This window comes from Styela clava, chromosome 9 (genome assembly GCF_964204865.1).
Source record: "Styela clava chromosome 9, kaStyClav1.hap1.2, whole genome shotgun sequence".
Lineage (NCBI taxonomy): Eukaryota > Metazoa > Chordata > Ascidiacea > Stolidobranchia > Styelidae > Styela > Styela clava.
In genome coordinates this window covers 4,092,800-4,119,271 of record NC_135258.1, presented here as the reverse complement: position 1 = coordinate 4,119,271, position 26,472 = coordinate 4,092,800, and the positions used below count along the sequence as shown (strand labels likewise).

The window sequence follows — 26,472 nt, the reverse complement described above, 5'->3', positions numbered from 1 at the left end:
TTATCTGATTCTATGTTTTGCACTAATTTTAATAATTGTGTTTCAAATCAAAAGTCTAAAAAAGTAAAATAGATGTAGTACTTTGTGTTGAATTGGTTCACTCTACGCCAAGGGTGTCAAACTCGTGGGTTTCCGAGGGCCGCATTGCATTTTGGGAATTGTGATAAAGTATACTTGAAGCATATTTTCAGATAGGTGTAGTTCGTGACATATATTGTGATGCAATTAAACAGCCGAATGAAGATTTATCATTTTCTTAAATTTCAAATGCCCTTTACATAATAATTTTGCATTTTACTATTATTTTAATTTACATTATTTATTACAAAAAATCATAAATTTTCATGTACAACTATCCATAAAATTTTTGAACAAAGTTTTGATAAGGAAAGAATAATAATACATATACGGAAAATGACTTAATCTACGGTTAATATATAGACCTAAAATTTACAAGAGTACTACAGATAAACTCAATGTGTGTTTTATTTTATATGTAATGACGTTTGGCAACTCTTTTGTGCCACCAGCTTACTAATATCAGGCTTGAATGATTTTACAGTACCAACTCTAATTAATAATGTCACATATTCATCAGTTAATCTGGATCGTTGAGAATGTTCGATTAATTTCAGTAATGCAAAAATATTACGTTTATCATTTCATGTATAGATCAGTAAATCAAACAAATGACTGAGTTCCAGACCAGACCAGACATTTCCTACCTTTACGTGACATAGAACCGTTTTAGTAGAACCTTTTTAGTTATTTTTAGTAACTAGGTAGTTATATAATTATAATAATATGTTACAAACACATAACAATTTTCAGTTCGAATTTTCTTTGAATTTGCCATATCGATATGTAAGCTTATTTTGATAATGTCTACTTATATTGATTTTTTCCTTATACTGACGGAAATCTGAGAAATTAAACAATGTGCTTTAGAATTTTGAGAAATGCAGGAATATTGTAACTCCCATTTTTCTTCAAAAATTCCATCTTCTTCATGTACTTTGCGTTTCATTAGAATCCTGAATTTTTTTTCAAGTATTCTTTTGCTAGCTTGAGGTGTATTCATAATTGGGTCAAATCGAAAACAAAAAAACTTTAATTTTCCAAATCTACTTTCAGTAAATTGTCGTTATTTGAGTGAATAATCAATTTCACTTCAAAAGGTTAGAAAAATGTATTACATTTAGATAATAAAAAAAAACGTACAAAATACTACAAATATTGTTAAGCGTTAGAGGGCCGCTTTGGAAGCTTTCTGGAGACGCATGCGGCCCGCGGGCGGCAAGTTTGACACCCCTGCTCTACGCGACCCCAAAATTTTGTTGTGTGCGCAACACACTCCCTTCCCATCGTGTTGTGCGGCCTCCAGTTTGGGAAGCTCTGATCCACATGACGAAAATACGCCAGCAATACTGCTCGTCGTAATGGTACAGCTCGAATTAACATAAACCATAAGAATATCCTATTTATTTGTCTGACGTTGACAGAAGCATCGTAAGACATAAGTTTGATTTTGTGGAAATAATTTTTCGAATTAGTTGGTTATGGAAATCTATATTTACAACACGTATTCATTACACTTATAGCTATTCCTGTGCAATTAGATATATTTGACGAAAAGGTGGGAATGGTCAATCAATCTTGTATATTGACTCGTGGAGATGAATTAAGGATAATAAAACAATTTTACAAGGATGGGGGGGTAACCATATTAATATAAAATTAATAAAAACATGAGAAACAGTACAATACATTTTTAGTAACGCATCGACTGTAGCCATAGATGAAATGTCGAACCACACTTATTTCATGTCTTACCACAGCAAAGCAATAGACAGGCATACGGACCCGTAAAAATTAAATAAAAATAGCGAGGGTCGTAGTATAGCAATACATTTTTTTCGCAAAGAGTCATAAAGCGTTCCACGAATTCGCTCGAAACAATACCCACGACAAACAACCATGCATTTTTATCACACTACAATCGCAGTAAATTTACCAATTTGTTTTGCCCAAAAGTTTAATCTATAACTTCTCCTCTTCGCTGATGTTTATTTTGAGATACCGGGTTGTATATTTAGGTTCATAAGTAAATCCTACTGTGACGCATAATTACAGTCGTTATGCAACATGAAACGCGTAATATCGCTGCTTTCTGAATAATATGACGAAAATAGGATCGCGATATTGCTCGTCTCGTTGTAAAATTGGTTTCCAGAGCTTACCGGCCTATTTTTTTTAAAATATATTTCAAAACAGGCAATTGGAAATATTCTTCATGAGGTGTTTAGACTTTTGCTCTGGAAAAAGAAGCAGACATGAGTGGAATATGCAGGTTTAGCGATGAAAGGGGCACTGACCAATTTATTACGCACTTTCTTATAGCTCAGAACAAGGCCGAGAAAATAGAGCAGGAACATGAACAAAGTCAACCGAGTCCAGCATGGAATTATAAAAAACTATTTGAATTTGTAGAAAAAAGGCAGTTTTTTACCAAACATAACTTTCTCATATTTCTAAGACGGCTAGTGAAATTTTAACTTTTTTGACTTATTTCCTAAAAAAAAATTATCTTCTAGTAGTTTGGTTTAATTTCGTTTGGTTTGAATTGTCAAATCTGAGAAAAATCTGTAAATGGATGGAAATAATGAATCTGAAGATAGTGAAGGTTGGTTTGTATTTTCATTTATTGCTTGCAATTTCCCCGTTTTAAATCGATATTGGGATCTCCCAGCTACTTGATAAGTGAGGTTAAGAAGTAGCCAGCATCTGGCAATATTTTGAATATCTCGAATTTTATCCGATCCGCCTCTTTGGCAATAATTTAATTTATATCCAAAATATTTTAAATCATTTTTATTTTCTATATTTATTCTCACATTTCAGATACGATCAAACTCTCCGATTCTATTTTGCTGTTTCGAGATAAAAAAATTTCGAACCATGGTGACGTATATGAAGGACAAATATCGAGTGCAACTTATGGAACTCGTCCGATTGCAATAAAATTTGTTGAATACAACAAACAAAGTGTGGAAGAGGCAAAAATTCTTTACCGACTGAACCCTCACACTCATGTAGTCTCTGTGATTCAATCAGATGAATACCAACAAGGTCCAATGAAATATATGTACATTGCAATGGACAAATGTAACCAAGATAACTTGAGAGGTTTTGTGGAAAATCGAAAGAAAGCCGAAATCCCATTTGATCCTGAGCTTGCACTTGATTTTGCAAAACAGTTATTTGCTGGAATTTTATACATTCATGATAAACTTGTGGTGCACAAAGATCTTAAGGCCGACAATGTATTTTTATCCCTGGATCAAAAAGTTGTCAAAATTGGTGATTTTGGCATAAGTGAAGTCATCGAGTCAAAGACACAAACAGTTTACACCCGAAAAGGTCTCGGTACTGACGGTTACAGACCTCCTGAATCATTTGTGCCTGGATTTCCAACTTCCCAAAAATCTGACATATATTCACTGGCTGTCATTGTTTACTATGTATGGAGTGACGGTAAACACCCCTTTGGTGACGAAAGGGATCTTTGGAATCATTTCATGAAAAACCATAAAAACCTGAACCTGACTGGACTTTTAGTCCCAGATGCAGAAGTTGCAAAAGATTTACTGGAATGGATGCTGCAGTTTGTTCCTCGTAAACGTCCAATGATAAACGAGGTTCTCTCTCATAAATATATGGCTCCACCGAATGTAAAAGGTAAGAAAAATTGATTGAAATGTAGATACATGTGTATTTTGATGGTTGGTCAACTAGATGTGCTGGGGATCGGGCCATTGACATATACATTGTAATTTACCTACTATTTCTAATCTGCGCGTCGTGAAGTTTGCTATATTTTTTTTATTTTATTTTTTCCTCAATAACTTATAGCTGTGGTTCCCAACCTTTTTGTTATATTATTTTTTTTTCCTGTTTGGAAATGTTTTCTCATAGTAGGTTTTTTGAGATATTGCCCTATTGCTAACTGAAATTAAACACTTATCAAAGAAAACTTTCTGTTCAGGTTTACTATTCCGAGATCTACAGGAAGAATCTGCATCTGGCAGCTCTCAAACAAGCATCCATGACGAACTTTTGCTTCCACATTTTAAAAATGGAACTTTCAAATCAGATTTGCCAACAAAAAAGAAAACTGAAAGGTTTGTGTATTTATTTTGCTGTATTATTTGATTATTACTCATTTGCAGTTTTCCTTCATAAATGTTCCCAACTTGCTTTTGCAAAAAGGCTGAGTTATAATTTTTATCAACGAGGAGAGGTAAGTCGATAAACGGCTTAATCATATTGCATACCACTGCCTCTCGTTCAGTTAGCAGTCCATGTCGGGTATGGGATTAGTTAACCATTTATTTGTTTCAGATGCATGGGCTTTATAGTAGAGGAAGCCGTGACCGACCGGTGGTTACATGCTACATGACCCCTATATACAGCATTGAGAAGTCAGCAATTTGTTCGTTCTACTCGAATGTTCCCATTTACACATTCCAATAAACTTGGTTTCTAGCTTGCAAATTATCAAACAAGGGTATATATAGGTCGTAGGAAATCGACCCATATTTTATTTTCGCGGTAGCAAATACAACCCTTGTCTATTGAGCCAGCCATGTTTTGTAATTGTTTCACAAATTGTGGCTGTCTCACAAATATTTTCCGTGAACAATATATTTTAGATTTACGAAGAATAGTTCCCACTGCAGAAGTATTTGTTCGAATGAGGCAATACCAAATCTAAAATAAACATAGCTTCAAAATAAGAATCCTGGTCACACTTATCCTTGATTAAGCATGTTGGTATGAATATATATTTTCGTTTGTGTATCTAACATGGCTGTTATCATGTAGGGATGGACCATACCAATAGGTAATAAAACTTATTCGTAACAATCAAATAACTTTTCGTACAAAAACTAATCAATCTAATTTCAGTCATTTTTCACAAGTTGCAACTTCATTATCAAAGCTTGTTAATAATTTCCACTTCGCAAAATATCTTGAAGCCAAAGAAAAGAATAGAAAGGCAGCTCTGAACTCAAAAAGTGAGAAAGGTTGATTTCAACATTCCTTGTATTGAAGAATATTAACTTTTTTTTTGCATTTGAATTTAACTCAAATAACTCTATCGGTTAAGAGTTTCATTGTATAATTTGAAAAAATTTGAATTTAGTAAAGTTTAATTCATGAATTTGCGTATCACCGTAAATGTTCGTGCACCATCAAAAACAAATCTGTGGAAAAATGTATTCTGCCTTTTCGTCTACCGACAGGTAATTATATGGGTTTGAGCTCATCATAATTAAGTATTGGTTCCGAAGTGCCTGCACATACACCGCAATTATTTAATTCGCTTATTCGGTTTATTTGAACACCTAATACGGATACTACATTTTGACCATAAAACAATGAGCGCATGGCTTCAATTTTCAAAATATAGTGGCATTGCAAACTAAAGGTATTAGTGCTTGGCATTCGTATTTCTTCAATTTTTTTCCAAATATTATGACATATTGTGCCAAACTAAAAGTGTTTTGAACTTTATACTACCGGGACCATGCTTTGAATTGTCATTTGACCCACAAGGTTTATTATAAATTGTTTTTCAATTCAAATTTATTTTTTTAATGTGACATTTCCAGATCGAATACAACTCACTGATGACACCTTGTGGTATAAAGACAATGTGGTTCATATAGTATTGGAAAAAGGATTGGATTTCACAGTTTACGAAGGTCAACGGCAACTTCCAAATTCAGTTACAGAACCTTTAGCAATATGGGTGTATTCTTCGTGGAATGAAGACTTTCTTCACAAACTAGAAGCTTTTCAGCAACTTCCACCTCACCCAAACTTACTCTCTGTTATTGCTAGTGGTCGTTTGAGGAAAACAAGTGAACGTTTTGTTGCTACTGAAAGATGCCAGTTCCAAACTCTTTATGATTATTATAAAGAGAGAAAGAAAAACAAAATTTCTTTTGATCCTAGACTTGCTCTCATACATGCAAAACAGTTAGTTAGTGGTCTACAACATCTGCATAAACATAATATTGCTCATGTAATATTAGAAACCGATATTCTGTTTTCACTTGACATGCAAAATGTGAAAATTTCTTTTCATACTCATTTTTCAACTTTTTTAATATATAATCCCGGCTTTCAAGATGATATTTTAACTTTGGGAAACACCTTGTATAAATTGTGGTCTAATAAACTGAATGACCAAGGGCTAATCTTAGGTTCTATAGTAGCTATGGATCCCAGTGATTTACTGATTCCTAACCCTCACTTGGCCTTTGATTTGCTCACAAGAATGACACACGATGATGAAGACCAACGACTAACAATTCAGCAGGTTGTTGATCATGAATTCTGGAAAAGTATCAACATTTAGTTTTTCTTTTCATTATTTATTTGTCTTGTGCATATTTTTTTTTATTTCCACAGATTAAGTCAAGTTTATTTTTTCCAACTAGTAAGAAACAGTTGTATGAAAGTTTTAAAAAAAAAAACGTTTATTGATCAGAGTGATGGGTTTAGCCTTTTTGTTTAGACTACTTAGCTCATTTTATTGAATATTTACCTGATCATCCAAACCACCCCTTGTACCGGTAATTTTCCCAACTACTTAGGCCACCAGATCGACCACCTACTATTGGAGGCTTCAAATCGGTGGTCTGCTATCGGCGCACTGGTCGTTCGATAGCAGATTCGTCTTCCGAGAATCGTACTTTGATGGCTTGTATAACCTTGACCCCTGTTCGTAAAAAGTTAATTTAAGCTGCAGCGTGTAAACAAAAATTTCACATCATATTTCGTAAATTTTCCCACCGGCGTTTACTCATTTTTTTTCACTCTAGCAACAAGATGAAAAAGTCGCAGTGCAGAAAACTAATATTTGCAGAATCATGAAAATGCAAATAAAAAATTACATCTGTGAAATATATTATATTGTATGTGTACTATATATATTTCCTAGTAACAATCGATGAATATTCGCTTTTTGAAATAGATGACAGAAAATCTACTTAGTGTCGAAGTTTAATAAAAAAATTTGCAAAATAAAAGTAATTTTAAAATCCAGAATTTCACCTATTCGGTCCTTTTTTGTAAATTACTATGACGTCATAGAGATCTTTAAGCGTTTGTTTTTGTAAATTTATTTTACATTCATTCAAAGACTTTGACGACGAAAGAAAGGTTTTTGTGAGTATTTGTTTTAAATTTTATCGCAACAGCACCTTCTTGGATGAGCCACATGCCTAATAAAATTGGCTGAGTATTTGATAACTTAGTTAAACTTTGATCGTAGTAGCAATTAATGATGATGGTGTTTTTGCAACTGAGTGGTAATTCTTATTTCATTAATAAAGTAGAAGTGTCTATCTTCACGAAACTTCATTTTTTATTTTTCTGTAGTTTTCCTCACATAAGTAAGTTTGTGAGCCACAGAATTATTTACGCAACGGTAGTGAGCCACGGAAGAAAAAGGGTTGAGAACCACTGTTCTAAACTATGTTACCTAGCAGTGGCCGATTGTGCGAGCCTCGATCAATCGAAATGCGCATTGTATCGCTATAAAAAATGTCGCTTCATTAGGCGGGCTCGTGTTGGATCAGCCAAAGTGAACAAAAGTTGTTTTAGACCAGAGATGCCTCCAGGGCAAGCGTTAATTTTTTTTTTATCCGGGATAAATATTTTTTCTAATATGGAAGATTATAATACAGCTACCAATGTGTACCATATGTGCACCATACTTTCCGAAAACATATCAGCTTTCTTCCCTCCGGGACAAATTTGTGAATCCTATCAAGACTAGTTGTCACATAAACTGGCTTTCAACAGCAAAGGATCAAGCAATCTTAGTGTTCCCAAAATTGAATAACATAGTCTTTTTTAGGTTTAAGCTGTTGATGGGCGCCAGATGCTTCCAGTCACTACTTTGCTCCTGTTTTTTTATTGGCCTTAGCTGCTGCCTTGGTTTTTTTCACATTCCCGGCCTTTTTGGTAGTTTCCCTGATGACTCCAACAGCAACTGTCTGTCGCATGTCGCGGACAGCGAAACGACCAAGCGGAGGATAATTCTTGAACGCTTCGACACACATTGGTTTGCTTGGAACAAGTCTGACCATAGCTGCGTCACCAGATTTTAAATATTTTTGATTGAGCTCCCAGTATCTTACCAGATCTTCTGACCATAGTCATAGCAAAGGATCAAGCAATCTTAGATCAAGCATCTTAGTGTTCCCTAAAATTGAATAACATAGTCTTCATATAATTATTTGTCGGGAGCATAAGATATATCACTAGGTTGAGTATGGGATTGTCTGGGGTTATCGGAAAGAAAGTCCTAAACGACTATTAGAACTAAAATTGTATAATTATGTTTATAGTATTACTGGGAGCCGAAAGGATATTATTATCCCTATTCCTACTCACACACACACCCTATTCCTGTTTTGCACCGCAATAGTTCATACTCGACTTAAATTGCGGAGGAAATGGTAAACTATCATTAGTTATGTAAATTTGCTTGCAATGCCGAACGCAGCCAATATTAATTGACATTAAAATTGAGTTAATTTATCTCCTCATTTTCAACAGTATACTCGGCGATGTCTCGAACAGATATCAACATTACTTATTCTTCATAGAAGCGGAAGAGGGGGTACACAGACTTAACAAAACGTTATCATGGATATTTGGAGCCGAGTATTGTGTTTTCACTTGACATGCAAAATGTGAAAATTTGTTTCCAGACTTATTATTTAATTTTTTTTTAAATAATCCCAGCTTTAAAAATGATATTTTAATATTGGGGAACATCTTGCATAAATTGTGGTCTAATGAACAGATTGATCTCATTGATTTACTGATTCCTAACCCTCACTTGGCCCATGATTTGATCACAAGAATGATGCACGATGATGAAGACCAACGACTAACAATTCAGCAGGTTGTTGATCATGAATTCTGGAAAAGTATCAACATTTAACTTTTTCAGTTGTTCGTACACAACATTCTAATATATTAAATAAATTATGGTTGTCTATGCCAACCGTCTACAATTTTTCAACTTACACTGCTTGGGCTGCGAAATAAATATAGATAATCTTGATTGTCAAATTTGTCAGCATTTCTGTCGGTGGGCCATATAATCAACTTCAGTCATGTTGCTGGCCTACACGAGAAAATCATTTTATGTACACAGCGCCGCGGGAAAGGCAGGATAAGATAATGGGCTGTAGCATACAGTTATACCGGCACTGAGCAAAACGGCAAAAAAAGCTTGATGGGAAAATATCTGAGTGTTGACTAGGGCCACACCAAATGTCTTGGCGGGCCAGGTTGTAGATCGCGGGCCACCTGTTGCACACCCCTGTTCTAAACATTCGTAAAAAAACTCTGATTCCATAAATAAGTACACAATACCCAATTTATACAATTTCGATGATTTATTTTTACACCGTCCAACTTTTGAACCTTTTTCCCGGGCACCATTTTTTTACACTCAATTTATCTTTAAATTCATTCATGCTTCATCAAATTGTCGTGATTTTAGAATTTTTATATTTAAATCTGTGTAATTATTTTCATATCTTTTTAATTCAGTAACCATACTTTAAATACTTATATGATACTTATAAAAGCTGTTTTTGTGTGCAAAATTTATTTTAAAATCTCACATCAGCTGTAACCGATATGACTAACTAAAGATGTTAATACTGATTTTCCGGTTCCGATATTTTATGGCAAGCAGCTGTTTTTATAACTTTATCACATAATTCAAATCTTTATTTGATATTGGACAGGAATCTGATATTTATCCGAGAGAAGGAAGAAAGCTGATAATTTACCGTAATTGTATGGCGAACCAAGGTCAATCAGTTCAAATCAGGTTTGAGCCTCAGTAATCATGAGATTACTCTGACAATTCATCTCCCAACCATTTTAGCTGCAACAAAGTGCAGTGCCAGGGTGGGAACAAATGAATTGCTTTTGAACTAATTTGATCTAAATGAACGTTTCTTTTTGCATCTTTGATATCTAAATATTTTAGGAATATCGTTATTGGGTACGTAGTATGTGTACCAGGTTGGGGTTAGGCCATAATTTTAATCCGATTTTTCTTATTTTAATCATGTTTCGGGGACTATCTGTGTTAGCCAAGTGAATATATCTCTTGCCCGTAGGTTTTAATACCTTCATACAACTTGATGTAGTGTAGGGGAACAAAATTAATTACCTCCATATTGGTACACATACTTACGAAGCACCCTTGTTGTTGTATAAGTTCACAAATGCGTTTTTTTAAATTGAACATTTATTACGTTTGTGAACTCTCAATCAATTCTGAACTTTCTGTTGATTCATTATTATTGACTGTTTTTGCAAATCAATATTATGATAATAGTAATCATTCTGATATTTATCATTGTCTTTAAAAATTTTGACATATTGATTATCTTTCACAATACAACGCCAATTCCTAACTGTTTATGATTTATTATTATTCATAATATGTTTTTTAATAATATTATTGTCGGCAATGATGAGCAAATTTTATTCGCATTATTTAACAGTTGATGATTCATATAATGTTTCTAGTGGCGGAAAATATTGATACCAAAGTGATTTAGTGGCGCATAAGTTCGAAGGGTGCTCCCGTTGTATGTGCACTTAGATGGCGCACAACCTGAACATAGTATGTGTACCATGTAGGGGTTATCAGGTTGTGCGTCATCTTGGCGAACATACTACGGGAGCGCCATTCGAAGTATGTGGGTTATATTGGTTTCACTTTGGTATGCGATCTCATAGGTTTTGAGATCCGAGTGATTTTTGTAATAACCTAACCCTAACCCAGCGATGGCAGGGTTAGGAACTGAATTGTATAGGAAGTTTTTTATGAGATTGAGATCACTTTAAGCAAGGAACATCACGTACCATAGTGGTTTTATGATCATGATATCGCATACGAAAGTGGAACCGGGTATAATTCCCCAAAATAAAATATTTCTACTGAAAATTCTATTTCTATAACAGGTTTTAAGTTAGGATACTACACTTATGACTCCTTATTTAGACAATATTCAATTCAAAGAAGAGTGGCAACCTCTCTAATAAAGTTCGTTCCATCACCTGTGAGAACAAGGTGATAGGCAAGCAGATATGAGTTTAATATTATGGGAATACAGAACTGATGAGTAAGGTATAGAACCACACTTTATCCATAAGTAAAATGCGACAGATTTCGGCCCCTTTCCCAGAACAACAACATAATAACAAAACGATACATATGCCTACTTTGAGTCCAAGAAATCTATTAAATAAAATTCCAGCCGTATGTTAAAGAAATTTTGCCGAATGTCATATGGGGTAAAAAAATTTGAACTGTGATATTTCCCTAGTGCGACTCAGAGAAGAAAATCGCGTGCCAAGGAACGTCATAAAAAAACATAGGTAAAGACTAGTCATCCATTTATTCAATTAGGTGTTTTGAATTGTCATCCCAAACAATGCTATAAATAAGTATATGTGGCTATTTAATTCACAATTAAACGACAGCGAAGTATGGTCCACGTCTAAAATTTCATACTGGTTATTTCATTTTACACACTTTTTCACAAAAATAAAAACGTTCATAAAACGTTTGCACTTTTACTCAGAACAAGAAACAATGCGACATTTTGCAGTAACTCAGTTTAATTTGTCATTTTTGGGTTTTAGCTGAGTTGACAGTGGTTAAAATGTATGAGAAACGGTGCCTTGTTGATGGAGGAGTGAAAATTCTATGAAGAATTGAGATCTTAATTTCACTCATCTTGGTAATCCCACACTACAATCACAGTGAATTTACCAATTTGTTTAACCCAGACGTTCAAATTACGACCGGTTTTCTCTGCAGTTCATTCAATCGTTGGAATCTACTGAGCCATAAATTTATATTTGCACGTAAATCCTTCCATGAAGCGAAAACAACTATTATTAGAAAATATTTTGTGTCGTAATATCACTTCATTCTCGTGTAAATATCAGAAGTAGTGGAAATATATAAGATTTTCTCATGAATAAATCAGCAATATTTACAACAGGAAAGAAATAAGGCGAGGTCTCTTTTAAGATTGTCATAACTTATAACGTTGTTTAATTAATAGGTAACGGAAATTACAATCTGAAGTTAGTCGAACGTTTTTACCATTAATCAATAATGTGTGGTGATATACTACTTCATTCGCTGTTTACAAATTTTAAACAACGGATTTGCGAACTTATACGACAATAATGAGCGCTCCAGAAGTACTAGTGGTAAAAGTATGTTCACTTGGCTAACACAGACAGCCCCCGAACTCGTATTAGAGCTAAAATAAAGAAAATCGGAATAAAATTATGGCCTAACCCTAACCTGTTACACATACTACGTGAGTACTCGCGAAACAAAATCTGGGTCGGCGGTATGCGACTATCACTGGACTGGGCAGTGAATACTAGATTTGTTAGGTAGGTCGATTGGAAATAGTTAAGGATATGAAAATTATGGATATCATTAACCCATGATTAAGGGAATTTCGAAGGCGTGTGCGTATACTCTGGACGTATATTTCAAAATTGAACCCCAGTTAGGTTAGGTGATATCATTAGACATTTTAACAAGCCAGAATAAATCAAAAACTGCTTGTTTTCAGCAAGGGCATAATCAGCATAAAATTTTATTCCATGGCGGAAAGCAATTGTTGTTTTCAATGAGACGTAAACCGACGCGTACACGGACCTTTTGCTCCGAACAGGGCCATGTATAAGCAGTCTCTAAATACGTCATGAATAACTTGCGGTACGGTACACCAGGAGTGTGCAACCTTTATTATAGGAGGGCCAGATACAAGTAACTGAGTGATGCCGCGCGCCGCACCTAGAAACTCGACCTACGAAAGGTCTGGATACGAGAAATGCAACTTGCGAAATTTCCTAATTATTAAATAAAAATATTGCTTCGGCTAACGTAAGATTTTCTACATACGAAAGGCCGAAAACTTAATTAATAAACGCGTGTAGTGAGATTTGTTCATTTGGGTCAAAAATCATATTTTTATCGCGGAACAGAAGAGAGTGGGTCACAGATATTTAATCAATGTTTGTATCTATAAGAAACATCTGAAACAAATCGTAATACAACGGTTCTGTTAATGTTGGTGTAGTTTAGTGCTTTATTTTACAGCACTTTATCAGGAACTTTTTATGGCACTCGATTAAGGGTACGAAAACACACATATGAATTACGTTTAGGATGATGTGGCAAATTATTTTACGGTTCCAAAGAGTTTGAAGGGAATTCCACTCTGATAGTGCTATATTTTTTTATCAGCTTTACCCATATTAAAAGCACTTTTACACTGCCCCATTGTTATTTCAGATTTCTAGGTTTTTATTTCAAGTCTGGAAGATTTTGTATTCTCAACGGCATTGTAGGCGAGAAACTAATAAAATGCAAAATGGCATCTAGTTCTCGTACAACCCCCTAAAACAGTCTGCAGATGCACTTCTGAAGAGACAAGACGTTGCGAGAAATGAACATCAATTGGATTGTTATGTCATAAACGATGTCAGAGCCAATAGCTGAATAACGGCACACAACGGTGCAGACATGCGTCCAAGATTAGGGGTTTTGAATATTATCATATCGGAAATTAACAATTTGAATATACGCGATCGCAGCCCTGACTGCCCAACTGACGGTACATTATAATAGTTTAGGTATTGTTAGATTAATTTAAGGCCAATTTTAATATTTTTTATCACTGATATGTTAGCATTTTTCTTATTTTATTCGTGCCTTGGCGGATCACGAATAAAACGCGGTGGGTCACTTTGTGACCCGCGGGTCAGTGGTTCGCCACCCCTGACCTATACTATATAGCATATTGACTTAAAGATATAACTTTAAATCTACATGTAAAGCAACATAATGGGTCAACAGTGGAATATAGGGTTGATATAATTATTCTTCATGTTATATGGATCCCGTATACGAGACATAATAGTTCATCGCCTCAAAGCATTGCTGAAACTTTATTATTACTAGATATCCTAGTGTCGATATCACACTACAATCACAGTAAATTTACCAATTTGTTTTACCCAGACGATCGAATTACGACCCCCGTTTTCTATGAGGTTCATTTTATCGTTGGAATCTACTGAGCCGTAAATTTAGATTTGCACGTAAATTCTTTCCTAACGCAAAAAACAACTATTATTAGAAAATATTTTGTGCCGTAATATCGCTTCATTCTCGTGTAAATGTAAGAAGCCGTAGAAATATAGAAAATATACTCATAAAAAAATCGGCAATATTTACAACAGATAAGAAATACGGCGAGGTCACTTTTAAGATGCCTTGTTATGAGTTATCGTGTTGTATAATTAGTAAGTAAAGGAAATTACAAGTCGAAGTTAGTCGAGCATTTTGAAAAGGTATTTCCATGTTCAAAGAAATTTGAATAAATTCCATTTCATTCCAAATGAAGTTGTGCAAAATCGTCCAAACAAACGTAGTTATTTGTAATATATAATTTCCATATTGTGAATAAAACGCAAATTTCAGACAGGACAATATCTTCGGAACGAGCGAAACGGCGCCTCAGAAGTATGTGTACCAATATGGAGGTAACTAATTTTGTTCGCCTACTTCACCACAAGTTGTGTAAAGGGACGGAAGCATACGGGCAAGCGGTATATTTACTTAACTAACACAGACAGTCCCCAAACTCGTAATATAACTAAAATAAGGGAAATCGGAATAAAATAAGGTCTAACACTAACCTGGTACACATACTACGGGAGTACCCGTGAAACAAAATCTCTGTCGACCGTTTGCGACTATAACTGAACTGGGAACTGAATGAGGTCGTTTGGTATATTAGTTAAGGATATGAAAGTTACAGAAAGAATTATTCTTTACTAAGGGAATTTCCGAGATCTTATGCGTATTCCCTGGAAGTATATTTCAAAAGTTATCACCGTTTAGGTTAAGTGAATCTTTATTACTCTCTAATAAGCCAGAATAAAACAAAAACAGGCAGGCAGCCCAAAATTTTATTCCATGGCGGAAGGCAATTTTGTTTTCAATGAGACGTAATCCGACGCATATACGTGTCTTTCGCTCCGAACAGGGCTATGTATAAGCAGTCTCTGAATACTTCATAAAAAACTTGCGGTACTGTACACCAGGAGTGTCCAACCTTCATTATAAGAGGGCCAGATAAAACTAACTGGGCGGGGCCGCACCCAGAAACTCGACCTACGAAAGGCTATGGATACGAAAAATTGAACTTACAATAATCCTTTTTGTAAAAATATTGCTTCAGCTAACGTAAGGTTCCCTTAAACGCGTGTAGAGATATTTGTTTATTTTAGGTCAATTTAATGCAGTGCTTGAAAAAGCGATGTCAAATTCGAATTTAGTATTCGAATATCGCGACCTTCGAATATCGTTTTTCGTGTTAAAAAGATACCTAATATGGCGCACATATCATAGCGCCGCCGTCCACGTTTTGATTTAATAAATTATTTGCCATCCCATTGGCCCGTTTGTTTTCCGCGGGTACAATGAATATAAATGGAATAAAAAATGAAAGAATAAATTTGATTGTCATGTATGGGTGTGCTCATTTTCGTACTTTACGTTCTCTATTAGCTGTCAACGTGTGCCATCTCCTCCGACCACCCTCTTCCTACTCTCCGCGTTTTCGTTTAGCCTAGCCTAGTCGGCCAACACCAATGTATACAAACATGCCGATGCTAGATGTTATTCGGTATTGCTCTGTTCCTTCTTCTTTTCATGAGTACCTTTTCTATTTATTATGCAGTAATCTAATTCTAACACGTATTTGTTACGGGTTTTGACCATTATTATAATTCACACAATTATTATGTGCGAGTCTTGTGGAGAGTCTTGGGAAGGATCAGGGCATTTACCGGTAAAATGCGTTCCTGGCTTACGGAATTTTCTACGAAGGGTTTCCGTAGCGAATTGATTTCGTAGGTTGCATGCACAAAAAATTGTTTATTTTCGGTATTGATCTTACGGCATTGATCCTTGCAGAAATGTTGAGGTAAAACGCATAAATTTCTAAAGGAAACTGATATTCAAATTTATTGTCACGTCGACCCTAAACGAGTTCAGTGAGAAATACGTTTTTATAACATTGTGTATTTTGCAACAGGATTTTGTTGGCTAGTTTTGCTAATATAACAGTGGCACTCAGGTACTGGTATATGCTTTGCGACGCACGCAAAGAGATTGGAATTGCTTGTCCGCACCAGATTAACTAAACTTAAAACTCTGTTTACAAATTTTAAACAACGGATTTGCGAACTTATACGACAATAATGGGCTCCAGAAGTATTTGTACCAATATGTAAATACTTAATTTTGTTCGCCTATTTTACATCAAGTTGTTCAAAGGGACTGAAACTTTTGAGCGGGGGGTATGTTGACTTGGCTAACACAGACAGTCCCCGAACTCGTAATAGAACTAAAATGAGGAAAATCGGTATAAAATTATGGCCTAACCTTAATCTTGTACACGCACTACGGGGGTACCCAAATTTGTAACATTCTTTATAAAATATGCATGTTACTATTAATCGCAAATGTGTTGAAGTCAAATAATTAGTATATATATGTATATATATGTGTCATACTATGCTTTCGCTTAGTATATTATCTATCGTCCTATACTATATAGCATATTGAATTAAGGGTATAACTTTAAATCTACACGTAAAGCAACATAATGGGTCAACAGTGGAATATGGAGTGGATATAATTATTATTCATGTTATATGGATCCCGTATACGAGACATAATAGTTCATCGCATCAAAGCATAGCTGAAACTTCACCATTACTTGGTATATTAGTATTGATATCACACTACAATCACAGTAAATTTACCAGTGTGTGCCTTACCCAAACTATCGTGTTAGGACTCCTTTTCTATGAAATTCATTCAACCGTTACAATCTACTGAGCCGTACATTTGGGTTCGCACGTAAATCCTTCCATAACACGAAAGCAACTATTATTAAAAAATATTTTGTGGCGTAATATCGCTTCATTCTTGTGTAAATGTCAGAAGTAGTGGAAATATAGCAAATTTTCTCATGAATAAATCGGCAATATTTACAACAGGAAAGAAATACAGCGAGGTCTCTTATAAGATGCCTTGTTATAACTCATTATGTTGTTTATAATGAGTAAGTAACGGAAATTGCAAGCTGAAGCTAGTCGAACGTTTTTAGCATTTTGTTAGTTATTTCCATTTTTCAAGAAATTTGAAAACATTACGTTTCATTCGAGATGAATTTGAGCAGAATCGTTCAAATATTCGTATTTGTAATTTAGTATTTGTACAGGTATTTGTAATATATAATTTCCACATTGAGAAAAAAAAACGCAACTTTCAGACAGAAAAATATCTTAGGAAGCGATTGTAATAAAATCTGGGTCGGCCGTTTGCGACTATCACTGGACTGGCCAGTGAGTAACTACATTTGTTGGTGAGGTCGTTTAGTAATAGTTAAGGATATGAAAGTTATATAATATGATTAATCTATGACTAAGGGAATTTCCAAGATCGTATGCGTATTTCCTGGAAGTATATTTCGAAATTTATCTCCAGTTAGGTTAGGTGATATCTTTATTATGGTTCCATTACATTTGAACCCGTGTACATTTGAACCCACGACAATTGCACCCGCATACTATTGCACCTATGACATTTTTTTTTGTTTTGCGGATATTTGAACCCATACTAACCCTAACCCTAAGTTTTAGCACCCGCATATAGATTGAACCCGCGGGTATACACTTGGGTTTAAATGTACATGGTTCAAATGTACGTGGGTTCAAATGTACGGTCACCCTTTATTATATTCTAATAAGCCAGAATAAATCAAAAACTACTTCTCTTCAGGCAAGAGCGTAGGCAGCCTAAAATTTTATTTCCTGGCAGAAGGTAATTTTGTTTTCAATGAGACGTAATCCGACGCGTATACGTGTCTTCCGCTCCGAACAGGGCCATGTATAAGCAGTCTCATAAAAAACTTGCGGTACTGTACACCACTGATAAACCATAATGTGTGATGATATACCACTACATCATTCGCTGTATACAAATTTTAAATAACAGATTTCCGAACTTATACGACAATAATGGGCGCTCCATAAGGGTGTGTACCAATATGGAAGTAATTAATTTCGTTCGCCTGTTTTACATCAAGCTGTTCAAAAGGACTGAATTTTTTAAACAGGGGGTATATTCACTTGGCTAACACAAAAAGTCCCCGAACTCATAAAATAAGAAAAATCGGTATAAAATTATGGCCCAACCCTAACCTGGTACACATACTACGAGGGTACCCAAATTTTTGCTTTTCTGGGGGTCGGTTCTGAGAAAAACTATAAAATTCTTTATAAAATAAGCATGGTATTATTCTTCACAAATGTGTTGAAGTAAAATAATTAGTATATGGGTGATACTATGCTATCGCTTTGTATATCACCTATACCAGGGCTACTCAACTGGCGGACCGCGGTCCGAATCCGGACCTTTCGGGTATTCGATTCGGACCGTTCTAATTCTTTATTTTGAATCATTAGCCCCACTTTTGAAGTTTCCTTTTATAAAATCACTTTTATAGATTTAAATATATATGAAAAGAACTATAACGCCATAATGAACAACCTTGATTAGCTAATAATCATTAGTCGGCCGAGGAAGTGCGTGTTTAAGGATGCGAAATATAATTTCTGGAAAGATCGGACCCAAATATTTTTGAAGTTTTGTATGCGATTCTTCGACAAAAATAGTTGAGTAGCCCTGACCTATACTATATACAGGGTTGCTATCTACCCAGAGCCAAAAATAAGCACGGGCGTCAAAATGGTATTTTTCAAGGGGAGGGGTCTTAACAACGGCAGAAACGCAGAATAAGAATGAAAAGGAGATCATACACGAGTCTCCCAGTTTTTATCATTAGAAGTCGCTTCGAACATGGTTGTACGCATCTCCAAAATTGCAAAAAGCTATGGAAAGACACGGAGTCGCTGCCACACGCAATCTCTAAGACAAGCGTCGGCAACTTTTGTCGCTCCCGGGCCAAGTGTTACGAATCTTGGCGGGGCGCACACATTTTTTCAAGAAAGTTAAAAACTGAACGGGTGGCTGATGAACCACATTATTTATACAGATTATACTTTAATAGCGAGCGAACACTGCGACAACTCGTGGACTCAAGTCGTCCTATTATACAAAATATTTACAAATAACTTTTGATGCAACACTGGGTGACACACTAGATCAAATCAAAATTTTCTAAATGTCTATCACTAATTCTAGTCCCTAAAAACAGTATTGCTAAAAACTAGCAGCAACTATTGTGTGTGTCACTGTCACAGTTTGCCTGGAAATACCGCAAACCCCACCGTTGACAGAAAAACTTCGTCCCTCGTTTCCACGCAATCTTTGTACGCAAAACAAGTACTGTTCGTCCACGTTTCTAAGACCAAATAAGCACGCGACTCAAAAATAAGCACAAATCTTAGAAATTAGCACGGTATGGCAACTCTGACTATATAGCATATTGACTTGATTTATTGAAACCCCATAATGCCGGGAGAGCACTTAAGCGCTTATAAAAATATGGCCCTAATACGATTGGTGAGTAAGAGTTAATATATTTTAGGTATTAAGCTAAATAATTAGTATATGTGTGATACCATGCTATCGTTCAGTATATTATTCAATCTCAGCGTTTCTCAAACTGTGTGCGCGACACACTAGTATGCCGTGAAAGATTCTCGGGTGCGCCGCAAAGCTTTTTGGGATTATAGAAAATAAGCTTTTCGTATTACACATAAGCACGCGGGCAAGCTTTGAGTCTCGAGTACGAATTATCAAATAGACAGATAATATAATTGCATTGTCGTTGTGGTGAGGGTGATTGGCACGTTTTAACTGTATTGTTATGTGATATGTATTTGTAAACAAGACGTCAATTGGCGTTGAAGGATAGGTGAACTACGCTTGAATAAAGTATTATAACTACTATTTATACTCACAACATAAAAAATTTGTCTAAGTTGGACAAGTGGGACACGACTATTTTGAGACACCTTATCTGTTTACAAATTCTATTTAACCATCGGTGCAAAAGCTATCAAAATAATCTATACATTTGCATCTTCATGACGCTATGAACTCTGCTTGACTGAAATTAAAGAAAGAATTTGCATAATAATTTGTTTACAGCAAATTTTTGAATTTTTTTGTTTTTTTACAAGTGTCCCGCGAATTATATTTTTTATTTTCTTGATGTGCCGCGAACAAAAAAAGTTTGAGAACCACGGCTCTATATGTTGGACTGGAACCGCGCTCCGAGATAAAACATACGAATGAGATTCTATTCTTCACTCTTCGCTGGACTAATATAACATTATTTCAATATTGATAACGCAAATTCACCGCACTGATTGTTTACGGAATGGCAAATGCAAATTTGGATAGCGAATGGTCAATTGGTCAACCGTTCATATTATAATTAACAGGCACATTTGCAATAAAGAAGAAAACGAAGCGATTTTTATCAAAATTCTACATTTTTCACGGGATGTTTCAAATTTTCGCTCCGATTGTGAGGTAGACAAGCAGAGATGAGTTTATTTAATATCACAAGCTGCATAGAATATCACAAGTAACTATTTCTCATAAATATTTAGACTGGTGATTGGTATCACTTCGGTATGCGATTTCAGGTTGTGAGGTCTCAGTGATTTTAGAATTAATCTTAGCTTAGCCCATCAATGAAAGGGTTAGAAACTGAATTCTATGAGAATTACTTTATGAATGCCTTGTGAATCTATGAAACACTGAGTATGTCTGAATATGAAGTTTCATTTCATTGAAGTGCAAATGTCAGTTTTGAACCGATCATATCCATTAATTCTATCTAATACGGCTAATGATGTTTTACGTTTTGTTTTGACTCATTTCTTAAACCTATTTTATTCAATAGTTCGGTTTAATTTATTCTGGTTTGAAAGGACCATATTGTGAAATTAACGAATTTAATCTAAAGTAAAATGGAGAAAAATAAAGAACCTGAAGCTGGAGATAGTGAAGGTTTGTTTTTATTTTTCTTTCTTGCTTGCAATTACCTTGTTTAGTCTTGAACCAGCAATCTTTCGATCACTATTGGATACTTCCAGCTACTTGTTTAGTGAGGTTGAGTAGCAGCCAGCATTTGGCAATATTTTAAATTTTCCAAATTTTACCTGGTTCATATCTTCTTGTCAATAGTTTATTTTATATCATGAATATTTTAAATAGTTTTCATTTTCTATATTAATTCTCACATATCAGATTCGATCAAACTCTCCGATTCTATTTTGCTGTTTCGAGATAGAAAAATTTCGAACCATGGTGACGTATATGAAGGACAAATATCGAGTGCAACTTATGGAACTCGTCCGATTGCAATAAAATTTGTTCAATACAACAAACAAAGTGTGGAAGAGGCAAAAATTCTTTACCGACTGAACCCTCACACTCATGTAGTCTCCGTGATACATTCAGACGAATACCAACAAGGTCCAATGAAGTATATGTACATTGCTATGGACAAATGTAACCAAGATAACTTGAGAGGTTTTGTGGAAAATCGAAAGAAAGCCAAAATCCCATTTGATCCTGAACTTGCACTTGATTTTGCAAAACAGTTATTTGCTGGAATTTTATACATTCATGATAAACTTGTGGTGCACAAAGATCTTAAGGCCGACAATGTATTTTTATCCCTGGATCAATAAGTAGTCAAAATTGGTGATTTTGGCATAAGTGAAGTCATCGAGTCAAAGACACAAACAGTTTACACCCGAAAAGGTCTCGGTACTGACGGTTACAGACCCCCTGAATCATTTGTGCCTGGATTTCCAACTTCCCAAAAAACTGACATATATTCACTGGCTGTCATTGTTTACTATATATGGAGTGACGGTAAACATCCCTTTGGTGACGAAAGGGATCTATGGAATCATTTCATGAAAAACCATAAAAACCTGAACCTGGATGGACTTTTAGTTCCAGATGCAGAAGTTGCAAAAGATTTACTGGAATGGATGCTGCAGTTTGTTCCTCGTAAACGTCCAATAATACAGGAGGTTCTCTCTCATAAATATATGGCTCCACCGAATGTAAAAGGTAAAAAGAATTGATTGAAATGTAAATACATGTGTATTTTGATGGTCAACTAGATGTGCTGGGGATCGGGCCATTGACATATACATTGTAATTTAACTGCTATTTCTAATCTGCGCGTCGTGAAGTTTGCTATATTTTTTTCATTTTATTTTAACTTATAGCTGTGGTTCCCAACCTTTTTGTTATTTTATTTTTTTCCGCGTTTAGAAACGTTTTCTTATAGTAAGGGGTTTTTGAGATATTGCCCTATTGCTAACTGAAATTAAACACTTATCAGAGAAAACTTTCTGTTCAGGTTCACTATTCCGAGATTTACAGGAAGAATTTGCACCTGGCAGGTCTCAAACAAGCATCCATGATGAACTTTTGCTTCCACATTTTAAAAATGGAACTTTCAAATCAGATTTGCCAACAAAAAAGAAAACTAAAAGGTTTGTGCATTTACTTTGCTGTATTATTTGATTATTACTCATTTGCAGTCTTCCTTCATAAATGTTCCCAATTTGCTTTTGCAAAAAGGCTGAGTTATAATTTTTATCACGGGGTAGAGATAAGTCAAAAAACGGCTTAATCATATGGCATACCACTGCCTCTCGTTCAGTCAGCAGACCATGTCGGGTATGGGATTAGTTAACCATTTATTTGTTTCAGATGCATGGGCTTTATAGTGGAGGAAGCCATGACCGACCGGTGGTTACATGTTACATGACATGACCCCTATACAGCATTGAGAAGTCAGCAATTTGTTCGTTCTACTTGAATGTTCCTATTTACACATTCCAATAAACTTGGTTTCTAGCTTGCGAATTATCAAACAAGGGTATATATACGTCGTAGAAAATCGACCCATATTTTATTTGCGCGGTAGCAAATAGAACCTTTGTCTATTGAGCCAGTCATGTTTTGTAGTTGTTTTACAAATTGTGCCTGTCTCACAAATATTTTTCGTGAACAATATATTTTAGATTTACCAAGAATAGTTCCCACTGCAGAAGTATTTTTTCGAATGAGGCAATACCAAATGTAAAATAAACATAATTTCAAAATAAGAATCCTGGTCACACTTATCCTTGATTAAGCAAGTTGTTATGAATATATATTCTCATTGGTGTATCTAACATGGCTGTTATCATACAGGAATGGACCATAGCAATAGGTAATAAAACTTATTCGTAACAATCAAATAGCTTTTCCTACAAAAACTAATCAATCTCATTTCAGTCATTCTTCACAAGTTGCAACATCATTATCAAAGCTTGTTAATAATTTCCACTTTGCAAAATACCTTGAAGCCAAAGAAAGGAATAGAAAGGCAGCTTTGAACTCAAAAAGTAAGTAAAGTTGATTTCAACATTCCTTGTATTGAAGCATATTAACCTTTTTTTTTTTTGAATTTGAATTTAACTCAAAAAACTCTATCGGTTAAGAGTTACATTGTATAATTTGAATAAATTTGAATTCAGTAAAGTTTAATTCATGAATTTGCGTATTACCGTACATGTTCGTGCACCACCAAAACCAAATCTGTGAAAAAGTGTATTAAGTCATTTGGTCTACCGACGGTTAATTAGTTGGGTTTGAGCTTTTCTTCGTAATTGAGTATTGGTTCCAAAGTGCCTGCACATACACCGCAATTATTTGATTCGCTCATTCGATTTATTTGAACACCTAATACGGATACTACATTTTTAACATAAAACAATGAGTGCATGGCTTTAATTTTCAAAATATAGTGGCATTGCAAACTAAAGGTATTAGTGCTTGGCATTCGTATTTCTTCTATTTTTTCTAAATTTTATGACATATTGTGCCAAACTAAAAGTGTTTTGAACTTTATACTTACCGTGATCTTGCTTAAAATTGTCATTTGACCCACAAGGTTTATTATAATTCAAATTAATTTTTAAAATGTGACATTTCCAGATTGCATACAACTCACTGATGGCATCTTGTGGTATAAAACCAATGTGGTTAATGGGGGTCTGAATTTTACAGTTTACGAAGGTCAACGGAAACTTCCAAATTCAGTGACAGAACCTTTAGCAATATGGGTGTTTTCTCCGTTGACTGAAGGCTTTTTTCACAAACTAGAAGCTTATCAGCAACTTCCACCTCATCCAAACCTAATCTCTGTTATTGCTAGTGGTCGTTTGAGGGGAACAAGTGGACTTTTTATTGCTACTGAAAGATGCCAGTTCCAAACTGTTGATGATTATTATGAAGAGAGAAAGAAAAACAAAATTTCTTTTGATCCTAGACTTGCTCTCGTACATGCAAAACAGTTAGTTAGTGGTCTACAACATCTGCATAAACATAATACTACTCATGGAATATTAGAAACCGATATTCTGTTTTCACTTGACATGCAAAATGTGAAAATTTGTGTTCAGAATTATTTTCCATTTTCTCCCATATATAATTCAAGCTTTAAAAATGATATTTTATTCTTGGGTCACACCTTGTATAAATTGTGGTCTAATAAACTGATTGACCGTGAGGAAATAATCTTAGATTCTACAGTACCTATGGATCCAAGTGCTTTACTGATTCCTAACCCTGACTTGGCCTTTGATTTGATCACAAGAATGATACACGATGATGAAGACCAACGACTAACAATTCAGCATGTAGTTGATCATGAATTCTGGAAAAGTATCAACATTTAGTTTTTCTTTTCATTATTTATTTGTCTTGTGCATGTTTTTTATTTTATTTCTACAGACTAAGTCATGTTTCTTTTTTCAACTAGTAAAAATCAGTTAAAAAAAAAACATTTTTTGATCAGAGTGCTGGGTTTAGTCTTTTTTGTTTAGACTACTTAGCTCATTTTAATAAATATTTACCTAATCATCCAAACCACCCCTTGTACCGGTGGTCTTCCCAACTACTTATGGCCACCAGATCGACCACCTACTATTGGAGGCTTCAAATCGGTGGTCTGCTATTGGCACACTGGTCGTTCGATAGCAGATTCGTCTTCCGAGAATCGTACTTTGGTGGCTTGTATAACCTTGACCCCTGTTCGTAGAAAGTTAATTTAAGCTGCAGCGTGTAGACAAAAATTTCACATCACATTTCGTAAATTTTCCCACCGGCGTTTACCCATTTTTTTCACTCTAACAACAAGAGGAAAAAGTCGCAGTGCAGAAAACTAATATTTGCAGAATCATGAAAATGCGAATAAAAAATTACATCTGTGAAATATATTATATTGTATGTGTACTATATATATTTTCTAGTGACGAACGATGAATACTTGCTTTTTGAAATAGATGACAGATAATCTACTTAGTGTCGAAGTTTAATCACAAAATTTGCAAAATAAAAGTAATTTTAAAATCCAGTATTTCACCTATTTGATATTTTTTGTAAATTTACTATGACGTCTTAGAGATGTTTTAGCGTTTGTTTTTGTAAATTTATCTTACATTCATTCAAAGACTTTGACGACGAAAGAAAGGTTTTTGTGAGTATTTGTTTTAAATTTTATATTTTGTCGCAACAGCACCTTCTTGGGTGAGCCACATGCCTAATAAAAATGGCTGAGTATTTGATAACTTAATTAAACTTTGATCGTAGTAGCAATTAATGATGATGGTGTTTTTGCAACTGAGTGATATTTCTTATTTCATTAATAAAGTAGATGTGTTTATTTTTACGAAACTTCATTTTTTATTTTTAGTTTTTTCGTTACATAAGTAAGTTTGTGAGCCGCAGAATTATTTACGCAACGGTAGAGAGCCACGGAAGAAAAAGGGTTGAGAACCACTGTTCTAAACTATGTTACCTAGCAGTGGCCGATTGTGCGAGCCTCGATCAATCGAAATGCGCATTGTATCGCTATAAAAAATGTCGCTTCATTAGGCGGGCTCGTGTTTGATCAGCCAAAGTGAACAAAAGTTGTTTTAGACCAGAGATGCCTCCAGGGCGAGCGTTCATTTTTTATTTGTCCGGGATAAACATTTTTTCCAATATGGAAGATTATAATACAGCTACCAATGTGTACCATATGTGCACCATACTTTCCGAAAACATATCAGCTTTCTCTCCTGCCGGATAAATTTGTGAATCCCATCAAACTAGTTGTTACATAAATTGGCTTTCAACAGCAAAGGATCAAGCAATCTTAGTGTTCCCAAAATTGAATAACATAGTCTTCATATAATTAGATGATGTGA

General features: G+C 34.9%; 3 protein-coding genes across 3 annotated transcripts; all 3 read left to right on the top strand.

Moving 5' to 3' along the window:
- Positions 1-2,649: 2,649 nt before the first annotated feature.
- On the top strand, positions 2,650-8,764 carry LOC144427232 (serine/threonine-protein kinase/endoribonuclease IRE1-like). The gene is made up of 6 exons (XM_078116105.1): positions 2,650-2,683; positions 2,902-3,738; positions 4,046-4,181; positions 4,969-5,078; positions 5,676-6,045; positions 8,638-8,764. Exons 1-6 carry the CDS (start codon positions 2,650-2,652, stop codon positions 8,762-8,764), a joined length of 1,614 nt encoding a protein of 537 aa, XP_077972231.1.
- Positions 8,765-21,079: 12,315 nt separating this feature from the next.
- LOC144427355 (uncharacterized) lies at positions 21,080-25,976 on the top strand. Its single transcript, XM_078116455.1, has 5 exons — positions 21,080-21,217; positions 21,458-22,294; positions 22,590-22,725; positions 23,516-23,625; positions 24,218-25,976. Exons 2-5 carry the CDS (start codon positions 22,135-22,137, stop codon positions 24,958-24,960), a joined length of 1,149 nt encoding a protein of 382 aa, XP_077972581.1. The 5' UTR covers positions 21,080-21,217; positions 21,458-22,134; the 3' UTR covers positions 24,961-25,976.
- Positions 21,178-21,903, top strand: LOC144427231 (interferon-induced, double-stranded RNA-activated protein kinase-like). Its single transcript, XM_078116104.1, has 2 exons — positions 21,178-21,217; positions 21,458-21,903. Exons 1-2 carry the CDS (start codon positions 21,178-21,180, stop codon positions 21,901-21,903), a joined length of 486 nt encoding a protein of 161 aa, XP_077972230.1.
- Positions 25,977-26,472: the final 496 nt, after the last annotated feature.

What these genes read in the sequence shown, in the direction of transcription:
- LOC144427232 (XM_078116105.1), top strand. Translation starts at nt 2,650, where the DNA reads ATGGATGGAAATAATGAATCTGAAGATAGTGAAG. An exon ending in TGAATCTGAAGATAGTGAAG is followed by an intron (nt 2,684 to 2,901) that starts GTTGGTTTGTAT and finishes CTCACATTTCAG; the next exon opens with ATACGATCAAACTCTCCGAT. An exon ending in GCTCTCATACATGCAAAACA is followed by an intron (nt 6,046 to 8,637) that starts GTTAGTTAGTGG and finishes CATTTTCAACAG; the next exon opens with TATACTCGGCGATGTCTCGA.
- LOC144427231 (XM_078116104.1), top strand. Translation starts at nt 21,178, where the DNA reads ATGGAGAAAAATAAAGAACCTGAAGCTGGAGATAGTGAAG. An exon ending in TGAAGCTGGAGATAGTGAAG is followed by an intron (nt 21,218 to 21,457) that starts GTTTGTTTTTAT and finishes CTCACATATCAG; the next exon opens with ATTCGATCAAACTCTCCGAT.
- LOC144427355 (XM_078116455.1), top strand. Translation starts at nt 22,135, where the DNA reads ATGAAAAACCATAAAAACCTGAACCTGGATGGACTTTTAGTTCCAGAT. An exon ending in GGCTCCACCGAATGTAAAAG is followed by an intron (nt 22,295 to 22,589) that starts GTAAAAAGAATT and finishes CTTTCTGTTCAG; the next exon opens with GTTCACTATTCCGAGATTTA. An exon ending in ACAAAAAAGAAAACTAAAAG is followed by an intron (nt 22,726 to 23,515) that starts GTTTGTGCATTT and finishes ATCTCATTTCAG; the next exon opens with TCATTCTTCACAAGTTGCAA.